Genomic DNA, 17,832 nt, shown 5'->3' on the forward strand with positions numbered 1-17,832 from the left:
TTTCTGTCCTAGGGGATCTTTTAAAATTAAGTTTCACAACATTTGCAAAACACTGAGATTCTATGAGAATGCCAAAAGCATAGTCAGAAGGAAATCCCCATTTTAAGCATTTGAGCTATTTAGATGAGGTGTAACCAGAAGAACAAAACAAAACAAAAAAATCAAACAAAAACCAACCAACAAAAAAAAAGAACAACCAAAAAACCCACCAGACATTACATGAAGACGATAATAAAGAGTATTCCATAGCTACTACAAGGAGCATAGAAATATAGAATTTAATAAGGTATCATAAACAACAGGTACAAGGAAGACAAAACTGCACAGACAACATTAATTCAAGGCTTTTCCAGCTCATTTTTCATTTTACAGCTTATCTCCTTTGCAGGTAGATAATTTGAATTGGCATGTAACAATAAGATTTTTTTGAGAGTGAATATCTGCAGAGAGAAGGATAACTTCTTCAAACTTTCTATTACTGCTCCCCCTCACATACAATTTCTTCTGCAAGAAGGCTTCTGAGAAGTTCAAAAGAATGAAATTCCCTGCTCTTGCATCCCATGGAAGATGGGAGTTGCTGAAAAGCAGATTCTCAGTGAGCACTTTCTTCACTTCATTTTCTTTAAAAGTAAGGCCATTTGGTCTCTAATCAGGAGTGACTGGAATTCCTCCTGCAGCCAGCAGCAACCTGACGCTCAGACAGGAAGTCAAGTGGGTGTCTGGTCCAAACTTAGCTCAGGGGACAAGGCATCCCAATGCCTGGCCAGTTACCAGCTGCTTTCTGCTGACAAAAATGCATGACTGTAGTGACACCCCATATTTTTTCTGCTTCTCTTTAGTCTCAGTTTATTTCAATTTGTTACATAGCTGAAATTCCTTTGAGTGTTGAGGAATTGAAAAAAAACACCTTATTCTGATGAAGTGTTTGCTAATATTCTCATTATTGCTAAAAACAGAAAAAAAGAGTCCTCTGTTGTTATTAAAATATGAATAATAAAGAAAAATATTAAAGGCACAGCAGTTTTATGGTTCTCCAGAGACAGACCAACATTATTATGCAATATGCAAATAAATTACATCTTCCAGTACTATCTTGCATATTACATATATCAATATAATCCAGAAATAAATGCTTGTGTTGGTCTTAATGTCAGAAAATTGTCTCTATTGGTTGCTCAGAACCTAAAGCAATAAAAAATCTTTTCCTATGGCTGTGATAGTAAGAAGAACTTTGTATTTCTGTGACATTTTCCTCAGATGATCTCAAATTCCTTTATAAATACTTATGTTTCCTGATACCCTGGTAATATAGTTTGTTTTCTTTTTATTTACTTGTTTTAAAGTTTCCTGAAGCAGACAGAGAGAAACAACTGTGCTCCTAATTAGTCACTCTGAAATTTTCTCCTTCATAAAACCCACAACTGAAGTGCAACCTGCAGATCCCCCGTGTGCCTGTCTCTGTGCCCGTGGGAGGATTTTTTGCAGGTGCCTATCAGCAGAGGCAATGTTACACAGGCTCTGCTCTGCTCTCTTCTTTCCCAGTACTGATTTATTCACTGGCATGCTGCAGGATGCTATTTTGAAGCATATCTGAAAATTATGGGAGGTTGCAGACAAGTAGTTTATCCCTCCAGTAATGATTACATTTGGTGCTATTGACAGTCACACCAAAGGCTCTTGCAGGCAAAGTAAAGCACTTCTTTCATTCTTCCAGTTAGATAAATAATTTCTGCAGAACCTCTTGTTATTTAAAAAATGCAGCTTACAATACTGTGCTTGTTCAGGGTATAGTAAACAATAAATAGCTGCAATTCCTGTGCACATATTCTTCTTCATGCTTCTCTCTGTGCTGCCCATCCCACCATTATCCCCACTGAATATTTAACTAAATCATGCCTAGACTAGCCTGGAAAAGTGAGGCAGTTTTCTTGGAAGTGCAACCATTTTTCCTCCCTGGTACAGGGCTGCTGCTGAAAGGAGCTCTCCGCCTGCCTGTTCTCCTTCAATCTGCTGCAGGCATCGCGTGTAGCCATGGCTACAGGAGCAGCTCTCAGAGTGAGACACAGCAGCTCCCTTAGGCACCAGTGAGCCTGGTTATACCTGTGGAGGGTATCCAGAAGTCTCCCTCCTGACGAACTCTTGAGTCAAGGCACTGAGGGGACCTTCCATGGTGTGGGCATTTTAAGCCAAAATAGTTCCCTTAGCCCTCTGTTCTGGGGCAAGCTTGTCTTCCTGTCCCACTTGCCCCTTTTCCAAGTGCTCCTGTGTCCTGGAGTCTGGGAGATCCAGTGCTGTTGGCTGGTGATGGCTTGTGCTGGATTACCAGAGGGCTGGAAGCTCCTTATTCCTCTGCCAAGGTGGCCACAGGGGGACACACTCAGGGAGCAGGAATATAAGGTGTGTAAGGGAAGGGGAGTGCATGGCAGAGAACTGCTTATGGTCTGCTCCTTCAGTGTGACCACACCAGTGCAGCACTTCCCATCTGCAGCAGGATCCCACACCCACCACCTGGGTGTGCATCTGCTGGCAGTGAGGGCCCCAGCAGTGGAGAAGGCATTTGCTGCTGAGGAGGTGGTGTCTGCATTACGCACATTTCTGGGCTTTTGGCTGCCACAGGCTCTCCGGTCTCGTTCCCTGGAGTGAAGAGCCTGTGATGCTCACCTGATCTGACCTGTTCTGAACTGAAACAGAGGCACAGCCACATGGACACATGGGCCATGCTGCCTCTAGGCTAACCCATAGAAGTGTAAACTCAGTGTTACAAAAAATTTTATTTGTGGCCAGGTCCTTCTCTCCTTCAGAGTCCTTCTGTTAAAAAAACAATTGATAGTTCCCTGGTAGGCAAGCAGTTGGTTGTACAGCACTTGGACAGTTATTAAAGGCTGCAGATTGGGTGCTAAGTATAATTAGTATTTCACAGCTATATAGATATATTTTTTTTTTATTAGTGGTGTTAATCAGTATTAACCTGCTGTCCATTAGAGTATTATTAAAGCATTGGAGTGCACAACTGATTGCCTCCATCAGTACTTAAAAATGTGTTTATGCCAAGGCTAAAAAATTAAATAGTGCAGTAAATAGTCCTGTGTTTTAGAAGAGGTGCCAATGGGCCTGTTCATTATTTGGGGCTATAATTTGCTACTGATACTTTAAAAAACTATATATTGAAATTTCAGCCCCATTAATTTGTCTATGCATGCAAGCTTGTGTACATTGGTATGATAGTAACATTTGTAAAACTGTCAAAAAATATTACATATTAAAAAACCCCAAAACAAACATTGTCTCAAAGGAAATGCTAACTTCAAAGTACACTACATCTTTTTGGTTTCCAGTCCTGTTTTTCCCTGGGTAGTTATGTTGAATAATATATGATTTTTCATTACCAGCTATCCAGTAGGGATTACAAAATACACCACACATGTAAGTTAATGTGGCTGTTGGAAACTTTGCTATTACCTTCTCTTTTACATTTTACTTCATGATTTTAATTGAGCAATATTTAATTTATTATGAGCTATATAACAATTTATTTGTGTAGGTCAAAATCTTGATCTGTTAAGTATTCAGGCTTCATGAGTCAATTCTTTATTATTTTATTGATATATAAAGTGTCTATGGGAAGGCCAACTGAACAATATCCTTGTGATTAAAAGCAATGGAGATTACATATAAGAAGTTAGCTCCATAAGTATAAACTTCTGTGTATCTGGATTCATGCAGTCCTATATTTATTAATCTTTCAGCTGTATTCAATTTATATGTGCATAGTGTGTGAAAAAGAGAGATAAAGGTGTATGCATACAATAATAGTTATACACACGTCAATGACAACATTTATGTAAGTAGATTGATCAGTCAGAATGCTGGTTAACAGGCAGATTTTATTTTATAATTTTTTATAACTATTGTATATATAGTTTTTAATATGATAAATTATTATCGATAAACCAGTTATCACTGCTTTTTTAAGCTTAAAAAAGACCACATTTAAAGGAAAACTACTCAGCGAAATTGTGCAAACACAAATTACCATCAAATCCTCTTCTATCAAAACTTGATTTGATGTTTGTTTTTTTCCATGTCTTTCTTTATCTTGAGAACAGGTCAGACCAGAAAATGTGCTAAAAGCTGCAGTGACAAAAACGTTAAAGCTATTACTACTTTTATGCTTTTGAGTGCTTGACTTTCACAACTAAACTGCGTGTCTTTAAACAGAAGTTATTATAATGATATTTCTAAGATTCCAAAGAGGAAAAAGCCCAGTTAAAAGACCTAGTGCTTTATGCAGTGACAACCCTTCCCCTTGTTATTCATTTTCACAGGATCTGAGCCCTGTGTTTCCACCTTGCAACACGGAGCCCATCGTAGACTGCAGGGGTCCCAGGGGAGAGCAGCAGCTCCCAGGCTGTGTCCCAAGAGGGGCTGTTGGCTGTTGTTGGTGCTTTCCTCCCAATAGCAAATCTTGTCAACATGAAATCATCCTGGTTATGTTTTAAATGAGACTGGAAATTATAGCAGCAAAGCTGTGTTTTACACCTGTGACTAGTCCTCAGCAGGAGAAAAGCTTGTCATGGCCAATTCTGATTTCTTGATAGGACTATGCCATCTTCCTCTCTCAAGAATTTAGAAATTCACACCTGTGACTTGCTTTGGCTGATAGAGATACTCGGTGTCATTGTGGTCTGGTGATGTCATCTGAAAACTGATTGCCTTTTTTTTCCTAAAACTTTTTTCACAGTAAACAATTGTATGTTGATTTGGTGACTGCCTAAGTAGTCTCTAAATCCTATCCCAGGCTGTGAAACTAACATGCAGAATGTGTGTATACTGACCATATGTGTATGCGTGTCAGCAGCTGCTTGCTGTCAGGTTTGTCACAAATCCCAACACACAGGTGGCATTCCAAGAAAACTGTTCTATTCAAGAATCTGCTCAGACTTTTGAAGCAACTAAGTCAATCAGACCTCTTTGCAGCAGGTTCTAGCCTTTGCATATGCAACATAAAAAAATTTGTGAGTTTAAACTCCCCTGAGTTTATTTAAAATATGGAAATTTTGTCATAATTACAGGGAGACACATCTTGGTCGCCTGTTTTGGTTCAGCCAATAAACAGTTACAAAATAATCTACAGGGAGAGGCTTTGCAAAAAAAACCATGAGAAAATTTGTTTTGGAAAAACTGACACGTGGTTCCTAAAACACTATATCTCCCTAGAACTTGGGTGTTCCTGACTGAAGGCTGACATTCTTCTTGGTTCTTCACAGTTGAAGAACAAACATTTCAGGCTGCCCTGCTTGGGTTTCTGACACCATAACCACATTTCCGTGGTCTTTCTGTGGACCAGACATCCTAGACCTCCAAAACCTGATCTGGCACGTCTCACGAAATTTGGTCTAAACTGACAGGGGAATTCTAAGGATGGGACATCTGGGAATCATTGCCACATCCACAGCAAATGCAAGAGATTATTCTGTGTCATTTTTCCTGATCTGATCCTGGCTTGGCTAGCCCTCTATGCTCAGTCAGCTGGAGGCCAAGGCTCCTCTGCAGTTCTGTATGGGAGCCTTGCCAACTTTGGAGATGTTCCTGTCTCTAATGCTGTGCTGAGTCCCACTTCAGGCTTTTGGTGTCTGTCAACTCCCGTGGCACCACCTCCGTTAGCAGCACGGATGGATTTGGCCAAGTACCTGAGAGGCTGGTGCACATTCCATAGCATGATTTGGATAACATTACAGCTGTATATTACCTGAAAGGACGGGGCTGGTAATGTGTGATATTGCCCCCAGAGTACTCTAAGAAACTACAGAATCATTATTCAAACGTTCAGGTTTCCCTGTCACCAAAGGATCTGTATCATTTCACGCATGAAATAACACATTAAGATGTTATTAGTGGATATGACAATCAATCCTCCTTTCCTCCAGGGACTAGATAATGGCTTATGGATATATTAAAACTTTTGATTTTGGCATCTGTTATAACATGATGGATGTGTGGCACACAACAATGTGTTTTTGCTTGCTGAGTTGTTGCAGATAAAATGAGAAATAAATCCACATTTTATGTGTATGTTTGGAGATCTCATCTCTGCTCTGACCATGTTCTTTGTTCTCTTGGCAGTGGTGAGTTTAAGTACAAGCATGCATGAATCTACTATAAAACTACTGCTTTTTCTTTTGCTTTTTTTTTTCTGTTTTTTGTTTTTTTATTAATAGCAGAGATGCTTACATTTGTTCAGGTAAGGGAACAGATGGGAATGAACTAATTCTGAGATTCCATCAGGCAACAACAGTTTTGTAGACAAACTATCTAATGATATGTCCGTGATGGTGTACAAATTACTAGACAGATGCATTATTTCGTACTGGTGCTGCGTCCCAGTGCTTCTCTCATTATGAAAAGCTAATGTACCATTTTTAAAGAACAAAGTTAGGTCAAGGTTCTGTTGATTTGATGTCATGCAGAGACCTGACAAATTCCTCTGGATAATTTATTTTTCTTCATTTTACTCTGTGCAACTTTGTAATTTTGGGCTTCCTGTTACACAAGGCTGATTTATGTTGAATTTCTATGTTCAGTGAAATACTGTGTAAAGGGAAGCAAGTAAGGAACTAGCAAGTAAAGATCTTCATATTAACCTATACACCTGCCTTTCAGGTGGATTTTGATGATAAGCCTGACTCCTTGTTCTTCAAAGATGGGCAGCGAAGAATTGACTTTGTTTTGGTGTATGAAGATGAAAGTAAAAAAATGACTCATAGGAGGAGTGATCGTAAAAAGCAAAAGGTAAGTTATTTTTCATATATTAGGTGTTAGAGCTGTGGGCAGAAAGGATGGTGCCCTCACCCAGAACAGCAATTGCTTTGCCTTATCCTCAGAGCCCTCTTGGGAGCTGGGAGACTGAAGCCCATCAAACTGAGCAGGAAACAGGGCTCGAGCCACTAGGTTGCTGTGTAGATGGGCAGAGCACTGCACATCGTGTCTGTTGGTGTGTGTTGGTGTCCTCAGAGCATCCTCCTGGGAGGCCACCCTTCAAAGATGTGAACAGGAAAATGCTGGTGTCAGGTTAGAGTTAGACACCACGATCTTCACACTGGGAAAATCTTCTGTACCTACAGTGATTCAATTAGGCCCCTAATGGACTTTGGTAATAAAACCAGAGTATTCAGGGAACCCAGAGGAGGTGGATGACCAGTTGCTCCAGATTACAGTTACGAACACAGCTGCTGATATTCTGCTGACTTCTGATAACATAACTAAGTTGTTTAAGGGAAATAACTGCACATCTGCCACCAGAATTTTTCTTGTATAATTCTTTCCCTTGGCACTTCAGCAGTTTTGCCCTTGCTAGAGACCTTGCAAAGTTTCTGACTCAAGCCAGTGACTTCTTGATGCTCCTTAGCATCCTCAGCTCCATAGCTCCTTAGCAATGAAGCACAATAATAGATTAAGTATTATTCTTTAATCATTTCATCAATTCCATCAGAGGACAACATTCATTATGGCACACAGGGTCACAAAAATGAGCTCAGCCATGCCACTGAACTGTGTGAGAAATGAGCATCCATAAGATTGTTCCCTTGGCATCTGCACTCCCCCACCCACCCACATCCTCCTCCGATTTAGTAATAATCCATGTTCCAGCAGCAGCCTCTGGTAGAGACAGGCAGGGACAAAGATATGACTGAAAGCAGCTCGTATACAAATAATAATTTGCAGTTAGGAAATCGAAGAGTAGGAGTAAAAAGGCCTGTAGCTAAGTTGGTTGATACTCATTACACAGTGTTGTTGTTGTTGGCATTAACAGGACAGCCATAAGGAATGTTGTTAGTAGGGTTTGAGGGAGTCATGGCGTGGGTGGATGTTGTATTACACATGATCACAGGATCAGTAATATAAATTAATTGAAAGAGGTAATTAGAGAAAAAAGCTGCCCCTTTGGAAAGAATTGTTTTTATCAATTAGCATTTTACATTTATGTTTGTAATACTTGGCCATTGCCCAAATATATTACAAATATAATGAGCATCTTTTCTAAGTAGTGATGGAAATTAATGTGAGCAGTGGAGTAGTATTTTCAGTGCAGCATTAATGTTAAGACATTAGCCAGACTGAAACCATTAATAATTAGACCAGGAGATTGTGGGTAGGTGCTTGCATAAAAACTTTGCTTTCCAAGGTCTCAGTTCCACAAAGATCGGCAGCCACGTTGGCTCTGTGGTGTGCTGAGGAAGAGGAAGCAATCTACCTACATGCAACACATGCGAGGACAAGACCATATCAGACAAGTGACCAGATAAGGGGAAGACTGAGCAGTTGGGGAGCAGTTCTGTGGAAGAGGCTCTGGTGGTTTTCATGGAGAGCAAGCTGAACAAAAGCCAGCTGTGCAGCCTGACAGCAAAGTGGCCAACAAAACCTGTATGGACAGGAGTACAGCCAGGAGAGTGACACACGAGCCTAGGGTGACTGGGATGTGTCAGAAGGAAGCCAAAACCAGTATTTCCATGCTTAAGTAGAAACTGGAGCGACAGGGGGACTATACACGTATACCTTATATCTGAGATTGAAATTAAGATTACATTTATGGTGCAGCTTTACATCCTTAGAATTCCAGGGAGGAAATTAACATTTTGGCCTACTACAGTTCCCAGAATGGTGTGGCTTGGTGCTGCCCAAGATATGCTTAGATTTCATCAGTGTTGGCATATAACCTACTTCATAGCTTCTCTTCGCTAACATTGTTGTTTATTTAGTTGTAATTTTTCTGAGACAAATGTCTTCCACCCTTGTGATGAAATGCAACCTAAATAAGGAGCATTGCCATGAAAAATCAGTTTTAAATACTGCATACATCACTGTCTAATCAATGATGAACTGAAAATGCCAAATTTTATAAGTAGTATCTTGTGTAATTCAGGGTGTTTTAAGCATGGATAAGTTCCTTGCCCTTGCTACTCTTTCTTTGACTTCCCTGACTGTTTTATAGAGGTATTCTCCAGAGCTTTATTGTGTGCAGAATTTGGAAACTCCAGCTTACTGAAATATAAAAGATTAAGTGAAGTCTGTTCTTGTAGGGTGACATCCTCAAGTCACTGGAGTCAGGAGCAAGTTTTCTTCTGGTTGTGTGCAATGTTACAGGTCTGTGAAATCTAGAGATTTGTCACTGGGAAAAAAATCTGTCTGACACACAGAGCACCCCAACCAATTGCAGGATGTGGAAGTCACTTCAGAATTCAAATTGATTGGTGGACATCTGTAGATTTCTGAAGGGAAATGCTTTGTGTGCTGCAATGGGTGTTTTTTTATGATACGTTATGAATGTGGAGGAGTCCCCAAATTCTTACTCAATTTAGACAGAAGGATTTGAGAATCAGGCCACAACCTAGGTGTCCAATTGACTGGATTCAGAGAAACAGGGTTCTTTGCAGATCTGCTGCAGATCCACGTGTTCTTCTGCAGCAAGAGAAGACTCAGATCCTGCGAGTATCATTGTATTGGATTTGAATGGCTTTCTGCTCTTTTTCTGAATAATTGGATAAATGTAATGGAATGGTCTGCATTAGTTTATAGTAGTAAGCAATATTCTTGGGAAAATAGCTCAGAGGACAGCAGGAAATAAAACATGGATATGATTTGATAGAAGGAAAAAAAAATATGGGATTCTGAAGCTCTTGGAGATCTACGGGGCTTCTCTTATTTTCATCTGTTTCTGAAATCTGTTTTAGGGTAGGCAAAGTCAAATTAATGAAATGACAACCTCAGGGAAGTGTCTAACATAATTTATAGGTCCAAAAGCTAGTAGGTAAGCTTCAACTATGCAACTCAATTCAATCTCCAAACTTTTGAAAGTTGGTATACAATTAATTTTGCAAGCACTAGCAAAAATGAGACCGCCAGGAGAAGATCCCAGAAATTGTACCTTGCAAGCAATTGAAATTCTTGCTCAAAGCATATCTTTTAAATCTACAATTTATCTACCCTATTTGTCAGGAGAGCTTAACATCAGAATAGAATTTAAATATGGCCAGTCTCTTCAGGAATGCTCCCAAATACCAGTTTCATCTGTGGAGGTCCTCAAGGAGCTCACTGTTGAAAGTCAAAGGATCAGGGCCAGAAAGGTAAATTCAAGATAAATCAATGCAGAATGTCATTTTAGTCCATCTATTTCCCCCCAACAGAAATAAACAGAAAGACTGTCAGTAATTTAAATTGGAATGTGGGCAAAAGCTTAATTTCCAGCCATGGAGGAATCTGTGCTTCTCAGAAATAGATGGATCCTTTTTTTTTTTTCAAAATTGAATGAAACTATCACTCATGGAGAATATTACACCCATCTCGTTGGGGGTTTTTTAAGTACAGTGCTATTGAGAACTTCAGCAGAGCTGGAGAATTTTGTTTTCATAAGCAAATCATGAACAGTTCCTGCCTCTATACTTGTCTAGTACAGATAACTGACAACAATAAAGCAAACCAAAAAACCAAAACAAACAAACAACCCCCCACCAAAAACAAACAAACAAAAAACCAAAGCCATGACCAAGAATAAGCTTGGGTAACTTTTCAAACAAGAATTATACAATTATACTTATCCCACTGCTTAGCATGTGCCATACCTGCAGTGAGAGAACAGCACTTGGGTTTACAGGTAAAAGGGTATCTCTGTGCCATTTTATGCAGTGATTTGAGGCAGTAGAGAATGACAGGCTCTGCATGCCTGTGGTGTGCTCAGCCAACCTACTCAGGAAGTCTGATAAGTGTGGAAGGGACCTTTGGCACTGGGAGGAGGGCGGCCACACCTGCCTGCATCTCAGCTGGATGGCTTGGTTTTGAAGCAGAAACTCACTGAAATAAAACCTCTGCTCCTAAGGCAATCACAAACCCAAATTTTACTACTTTGGAAGAAAGGATGACAATATGAATTCAGAATGAAGAATATGAAGACAGATAAAAGGAGGGAGTTACTCTGCAGTTGCTACATACATTTGTAAGACAGAAATGGCTCTTTCCAAAGAGGGTGACTGGAAGTTGTTGTTGAGGGCAGGTCTAGACTGCAGTATTACCAGTTCTGTGTGGTCATGGATCAGGTTGCAAAAAACCATGAAACTGGCTTAAAATCAAAGGGTATATCAGAAAATATGTATTTGGAGTTCTTTGGGTTTGCATTTTTGGGGGCTTATTCTCCATAGCATGTCCTGCTTCGCATTTTTATGATTGTCTTCAAACATAAGAGAAAGAAGCTTACAGAGCAGAGCTTCTCAGTCAATTAGTTTTCTGATGCTGACAGCTGGGACTTTGAGGAAAGCTTCCAAACACCATCAAAGAAACTGTGAGGCCGTTAATATTGTTACAATGACCCTTTTCACTTCCTTCAGCTGTTTTCCATAGGGGAGGCTTTGGGCCCCATGTACTTTCTCTTATTGACTCTGATTTACCTGTTGCCTGTCAGGTAAGGCAGAGGAGGCTATTCAAGCTCTCTTTTTTAGTTAGGATTTTTCCCCTGAACCCACATGGATATTGTGGTAGGGAACTTTTCTCTTTGCACAAAAGGAACTTAGCAAATATATGAGTAGGCGTTCTTCTGTCGCTGTAATCAAAGCAAGTCTTCCCTACCATTTACAACACACAGGGGGGAAAGTGCTACTGCTCTGCTACCAATTTCCAGACCCACAATCTTGTTAATCTCCTCAACTTGGCAAGACAATCATCAGAAATTGAAAGCACCATGGTGAAAAAGCAGCTCATGAAAGCTGATCCTTCCACATGCCTGTAATACTTGGCATTTACTTACATTCTGCTTTCATTTTCCTAAGACTGTGCATGATTATGCATCCTAGGTGTCTTAGTCTATTGACTAGCCATTCAATCATCCAAACCTATGTCAGATTTAGATCAGCAACATTACCATGATTACTTTATTATTGCAACTTAGCCTTGCAGGTAGCTGAGCAAAATACCAGATACTAAAATAAACTTTGGATGGTCTCCATCTTCCAGCCTAATAAACTATTATATCTATATACTGTATTCCCCAGTCAATGCAAAAGCACTATAGACTCCTCTGGGTAAAAGTCTAGCTCCTCCAAAGATCATTATACACATAATTCAATCATTTATATAAAATAGCAAAGCCCCTAATTAGCAAAGCCTCCCAGAGGCTTTGTTTCTCACTAGTTGAATTTCTGCATTATTAGAAACCTTAATATTGTCAACATTCATCTAAGATTTTGAGGGCAAAATTAATTTTGGGAACCCCTTGCCATAATCAATTATTAAAGGAATCTGATTAAAAGTTTTTTTAAAAATAGTATTAGACTTCTACAAATGAGAATTGCTCTGGATCTATTTTTATGCTATTTAGAAAGAAAATCAAACAGGTATTTAGCCCCCTGCCTGTTTTATTTGCTGGAACAAAGCAGAACTTGGGTTGAAGTACTTTCATGACTGAGTAGTATTCACTTTGAAAACAACCACCTGAATATGGAAGAAGCAAAGAGGTGGATGAAGTGGCAGAAGAGCTACTACTAGAGTGACACAACTCCTGTGTGTTGTGTACTACGTATATTAATGAACTGGGAAGAGGGTTGAGTTTTGATAAAACAAAAATTGCAGAGGAAATCATTGTATAGTTTACTTCGAAGCCAAGGTGGCTGAAAACCTTTGGCTTTAAAGGAGACTGGAAAACATTATTATCTATGAAATGGTGAATATCCATTGAAAATGCAAGAAAATATATTACTGCAAGAAAAAACACTCATTCACATTAGTGATTTTAAGTTAGAGCTGCCAGTACAACAAAGATAATTAAATGTACACATCATAAATATCTGTATTATGCACATATATATATATTTATATATATATATATAAGAAAAAAATTTGAACAGCATTATACTGTCTCCAATAGCCAAGTGAATTACTGAGACATGGGGAGATCCCTCCATGGAGAATGCTATCAAAGTCTGGGTTTGTGGTTTTGTCCTGAAAAAAGCAAGGAATAAGGAGAAAGGTGATAAGTATTGATGAGAGAAAAAAAAAAAAACCAGATTGAAATGTTTGGCTTTTCTTGTGCTTAGCTCAAGTAGAAGGTGATGTTCTCTGGAATAAAAAGGCAGAAAACCCAAAACAGATAAGAAAAATACTTTTTCACAAAATATTAAATTAGTCCATTGAGATAATTTCCACATGCAACTGCTGCAGCTGAGAAATAACAAACTATAAATGGGGTAGGCTATTCATATTTTTTTCAGTTCTATAATTATTAATTTCAAGACCTGCTAGAGTTTTGGAAAAACAGCATTTTCTTGTTTAGGGACTTATAACCATCTTAAAATATTCAAGAACTGGATGAAACTTATTTGGATATACAACTGACCTATTCCTGTGGAACTTCTGAAGATTTTTACCCATTTGCTGAAGCATCTTTTTGCCTCCAGAGTGGGTGATCCTAGAGTCTAGCCCTGAGGACCACTTTCTTCATACCTACCAAAGTTCCCAAGTCTTTATCCAGAGGGTCATTCATTGACTCTGGTCATCCACAGTAGCAACAGGTCTGGATCCTGTGCACAGATCTTAAGGCAGGTAGAATTGCTATAGAGAACCACATGACAAAAAGCGCTGGGTTCTTCTTCTTTAAGTTCCTGTAGTGGGTGATGTCATTTCCTTTAAGCACATATTAATCAACAAAGAAATTGGCCAGTGGCATGAAAGGAATCTGGGTGTAAGAAAGTAGCATGCCCAGGTCACTCTGAGAACCTCACTGCAGCTCTAGCCTAACCTGGTACAGAAATAAAGTTCTCAGTCCCCAGTGCATTAAATTAATCTTCTTCCATCAAACTGCTCACTTAAGAGCTCCCAGCCCCAGCTACAGGTGCCCCCCATTACCCAGGCTGGTATTTTGACACGCAGTCTGTAGTTCAGGGAGAGCTGGCTACCCTTGACTCACATGAACAAATAAATCATTGAGAAACTACCCAGTTGGTGCAGATAGCTTTTAAATTTGATTGCTTCACATGAAGTTTCAAAATTTCTTGTAAATCCCTTATGGAGTTGTACGTTTTGTATTTGAGGGGAAAGGGGATGTTTCTGTGTTTCTTGGGAGGGGGTCATCTGTATGGAAAAGCAGAGTCAAGACTGGAAAGACATTTCAAGATTTTGTAACTCACTATCTGCCAAGTGCTGGTAACTATGAAAAGAAATTAAAATTATCCACAAATTTGATTTTTACTGAGAAAAACTTGTTATGTCCTTCTGGAGACATTAAATGCTCCTGGAATAGCACCACTGACTCTACAAGTGCTACAGCTCTCAGCTTCTTCCTTTGAGGATGCAGTCCATGGATTAAAAGATACTGGTATACTACAGTTTGAACCACTGTATGAACTCATATAATTACTGTGAAAGAAGCATAAAGTTACAGGTTTCTGGAAGGAAAGTGGTGTGGAAAGCATTTGAGATGAAGACTTTCTAAAGGAAGATTAATTTTCTAAAGGACTTTTCTAAAGGAAGTTCACTTAGTGACTAAAGGCAAAAGAGTTCAAAATTTCAGGAGTAGATTTACAAATTTTCAAAATCTGAGTCATACTTACAACTCTGTAATATACCAGAAACTGAGAGGGTAAGTTCTCCCCAATTGCATTTGAGGGCAATATTGCATATCAGACAAAAAAACTGATCCAGATTAATTAGTAGGTAGGACTGTACGTATCACCACAATAGCTATCAAGTGTTATAGAGATAACGTAATGATGGTTTTGGGAGGCAATTCCATTTTTCTGTGCATACATTTTTTGTGAAATTTGGAACAGATGTTTTACAGTGTTCAATATCTTTTATCAGAGGAAGCGACAAGTATACGAATCAAACCTGATAAACAATGGCTTGCAACTAGAAGCGACGAGGTCGGTGAGTGCTATTCTCTGTGTGAATGGCTGTTCTGAGAGCAGAGCTGCCCCTGTGGGATTAAGGAAACTGGATGTATTAATTCACTGTAAGATTTCTCTCCTCTTGAGGAAAAAAAGGCCCACCTTTCTTCCATTAGCAGTGCCTTTGAGATCTGATGCAAAATCTTTTTAAAATTATGTCTGCTCTTTCCTCTGCAAAATAAAAGAAGGGAAGCTGGAAGATTACATCATGAGGCTGGGAGATTGCATAGGTCATGTTTGCTCAGAGTTTGGAAGATAAAAATTACTGTCTGTACCCTGCAGAGAGGTACTTCCCATGCTCTGGCAGTGTAGCACAGGTGAGAGGCTAGAGTGTGTCTGGGGCAGAATGCCCCTGCCAGAAGAGCAGTGCAGGGCTCCTGCGCATGACCCTGCTTCTCAAAAGGCTGCGATGTTGCCTGCAGGCAGTTCAAGATCACTGTGGAAATGCACACCAGCTGCAGAGCTGCTGTCTCTGGCAGGGAGGATTAGAGCCCCTCCAAATGCCTTCTCTTTCTTCCTACCCTGCAGGGCTGCAGTGCTCCATCTGTGTCTCCCTCTCCAGGACAATCTTTTCCAGTCTAAATTTGTTATTGTCTGGTAGTCTATAGTGAGGTCCAGAAATAGTTGCTTTGCCCCTTCCTCCCAAATTAGTCTCAGAATCTATGACATCACAGTATTTATTTGTCTGCTGTGAGGGCCCCTGCTGCATGTCCAAGAATGTAGTCTGGTTCTTCACATTCATAAAAAAAAGTAAATGCTTGCTGTCTGAAAAGCTGCTGCAGACCTGGTGCTATACTTACATATTGCAGTCTTCAGTAGTTCTGCTGTGATTATGACTGAAAAACATTTGAAACTGGACATTTCCCCAGGCTGGATCAGATATCTGACCAGTGCCCCTGAGCCAATGAGCTACATAAGGAAATTTCATGAGGCTGACACTCACTATGCAGGGCAGCAGTAGGTCTACAGGCCACGTGTGGACAGGAGGCAGGAGTGGCTGTCAGGATTCCCACTGCATACTGCTGCTGGTTTGGGCATTCCACTGAGAGCAAATGTGCCCCATGCTGTCTATCTTAGCAGTTTCATCTATTTCCCTTTCCCTCGCCCCATTCTCTCTAGGAAGCTTGGAATTGCTGTTGCCCAGGAGCACCCATGAGTGCCTAGCCTGTTCCCATCTGAGCTGCTGGGGAGTTACTGGCAGCTCCAGAGCCATGCCTGCCCATTCAAACTACAAGTAAAAAGAGTCCTAATGACCCTGTATGGGCAAAGTGTTACACTTAAATTGCTTTGTAAAGTACTTTGCAAAGATGTAAACATTAAGCGGTTAGGGAAGATTTAACTGTCTTTTTTATATACCTTTATATGCCTTCATCTGCCTGAGTGTTTCCTCATGTCAGCACTTTTATAGAAGCCAATGATATATTTGCTGGGATGGACAATGAATGCAACTCTGAGTAGGTCATCTATGAGCTGTAAAGAGAGAGAAAATGTTAGATAGTTCAAGAATTGTTAAAATGAGAAGTTCTTTGCTTACATACTTATTTTCAATATTCTTTCATCTCAGGTTGTGGATGAGAAACTTATATTTGTGAAAGTGCATGCACCTTGGGAAGTGCTGTGCACGTACGCCGAGGTTATGCACATCAAAATGCCCCTGCAACACAATGACCTGAAAACCCGAAAGTCAGCTTTCAACTGGTTCAGTAGACTCTTCAGGGTGGACGAAAATATCATCAAACCTGAGCAAGAGTTTTTCACTGCCCCTTTTCAAAAGGAACATTTGTCCAACTTCTACATCCAAGACAAAGACACATTTTTCAATCCTGCAACTAGAAGCCGAATTGTAAGTCCATGGAGTATTTCTAGCATTTACCCATAAAAAGAAACTATTCCTTTTATCAAATCAGTGTAATTACCTTCACTAGAACATCCTAAAAAATTAAAAATTTTTCGGATGCAACAGTCCTGTGTGATTTATGAAATAGCCTGGGCAATCCAGAAGGTAAACTTTACCTACATTTATCCTATTTCTCTTCCACCTGAATTTAAAGGAAGGATTGGAATGGTTTGTACACCCTGTGCAATTAATTTTGTCTACACTACTTGCTCTTTCTTAACTTGATTGTATGCTGAGACAGGTGTAGCTGTATATGATTTCTTTCAGGTTGCAAGGACACAAAATATATTTTTTTTTAATTTCAGGTTCATTTTATCCTGTCCCGTGTGGAATATGCAACAAAAAATAATGTGAAAAAGTTTGGCATTAACAAATTACTGGACACTGGGATCTACAAAGCAGCATTTCCCCTTCATGATGTAAGTCTGATGCTTGTAACTAAAATACACTTTGAAATAGAGGTCTGAACTGTATCTAGAGGTCTGAACTATATCTAGATATATGTATCCTCTAGGTATATCAAAGGACAGAAGCACTATTCATTGCCTTATTCCTGGACTGGTATTATATCTACATAGAAGAATAGGATGTGGTTTTGCTAAAGAGATTTTCTTCCAAAGCACTGTTGGTTAAAAGTGTATTTCTATAAATGAAAAACAATATATTTCACTTGAGAGTTCTTAGACTTGTATTTTCTGGGAGATGTATTTCAGTAAAGCACCTGGACTGAGAGATAGCTCCTATGACACACTGCATTATCAGTCCTAAACCAATGTTTTGTTAGTATGCAATTTTCCAATATTAAAATTCCTATCAACATTGCTGATAAAGATGTAGACTACAAATCTCATTTTAGGATGTGTGAAAGTCATGCCCAGTAAGAAACAGTCCCTTGGTTCCCAAACATTGCAGCATACATGCATGAGACTCAGTTTTCTATAGGAAGACTCTGCCCAGCCAGTCCAATGCCTCACAGGTGTTGTCAGAATCCTGCAGAGAAAAGCTTCACTG

General features: G+C 39.6%; 1 protein-coding gene across 2 annotated transcripts in view; it reads left to right on the top strand.

The window, feature by feature from the left end:
* The window catches only part of ANO6 (anoctamin 6), a 71,030-nt gene that overhangs the window by 28,376 nt on the left and 24,822 nt on the right, over positions 1-17,832 (top strand). For both annotated transcript variants that reach the window (XR_005259010.1, XM_038154423.1), the window contains exons 3-6: positions 6,661-6,789; positions 14,839-14,904; positions 16,489-16,767; positions 17,127-17,240. Coding sequence is in view for 1 of the 2 variants with exons in the window: in XM_038154423.1 (XP_038010351.1) it covers positions 6,661-6,789; positions 14,839-14,904; positions 16,489-16,767; positions 17,127-17,240 (588 nt within the window). In the remaining variant the exon portion in view is untranslated. The remainder of the gene's footprint in view (positions 1-6,660; positions 6,790-14,838; positions 14,905-16,488; positions 16,768-17,126; positions 17,241-17,832) is intronic.

Source organism: Motacilla alba, chromosome 1A, assembly GCF_015832195.1.
Source record: "Motacilla alba alba isolate MOTALB_02 chromosome 1A, Motacilla_alba_V1.0_pri, whole genome shotgun sequence".
In the NCBI taxonomy this organism is placed as follows: domain Eukaryota; kingdom Metazoa; phylum Chordata; class Aves; order Passeriformes; family Motacillidae; genus Motacilla; species Motacilla alba.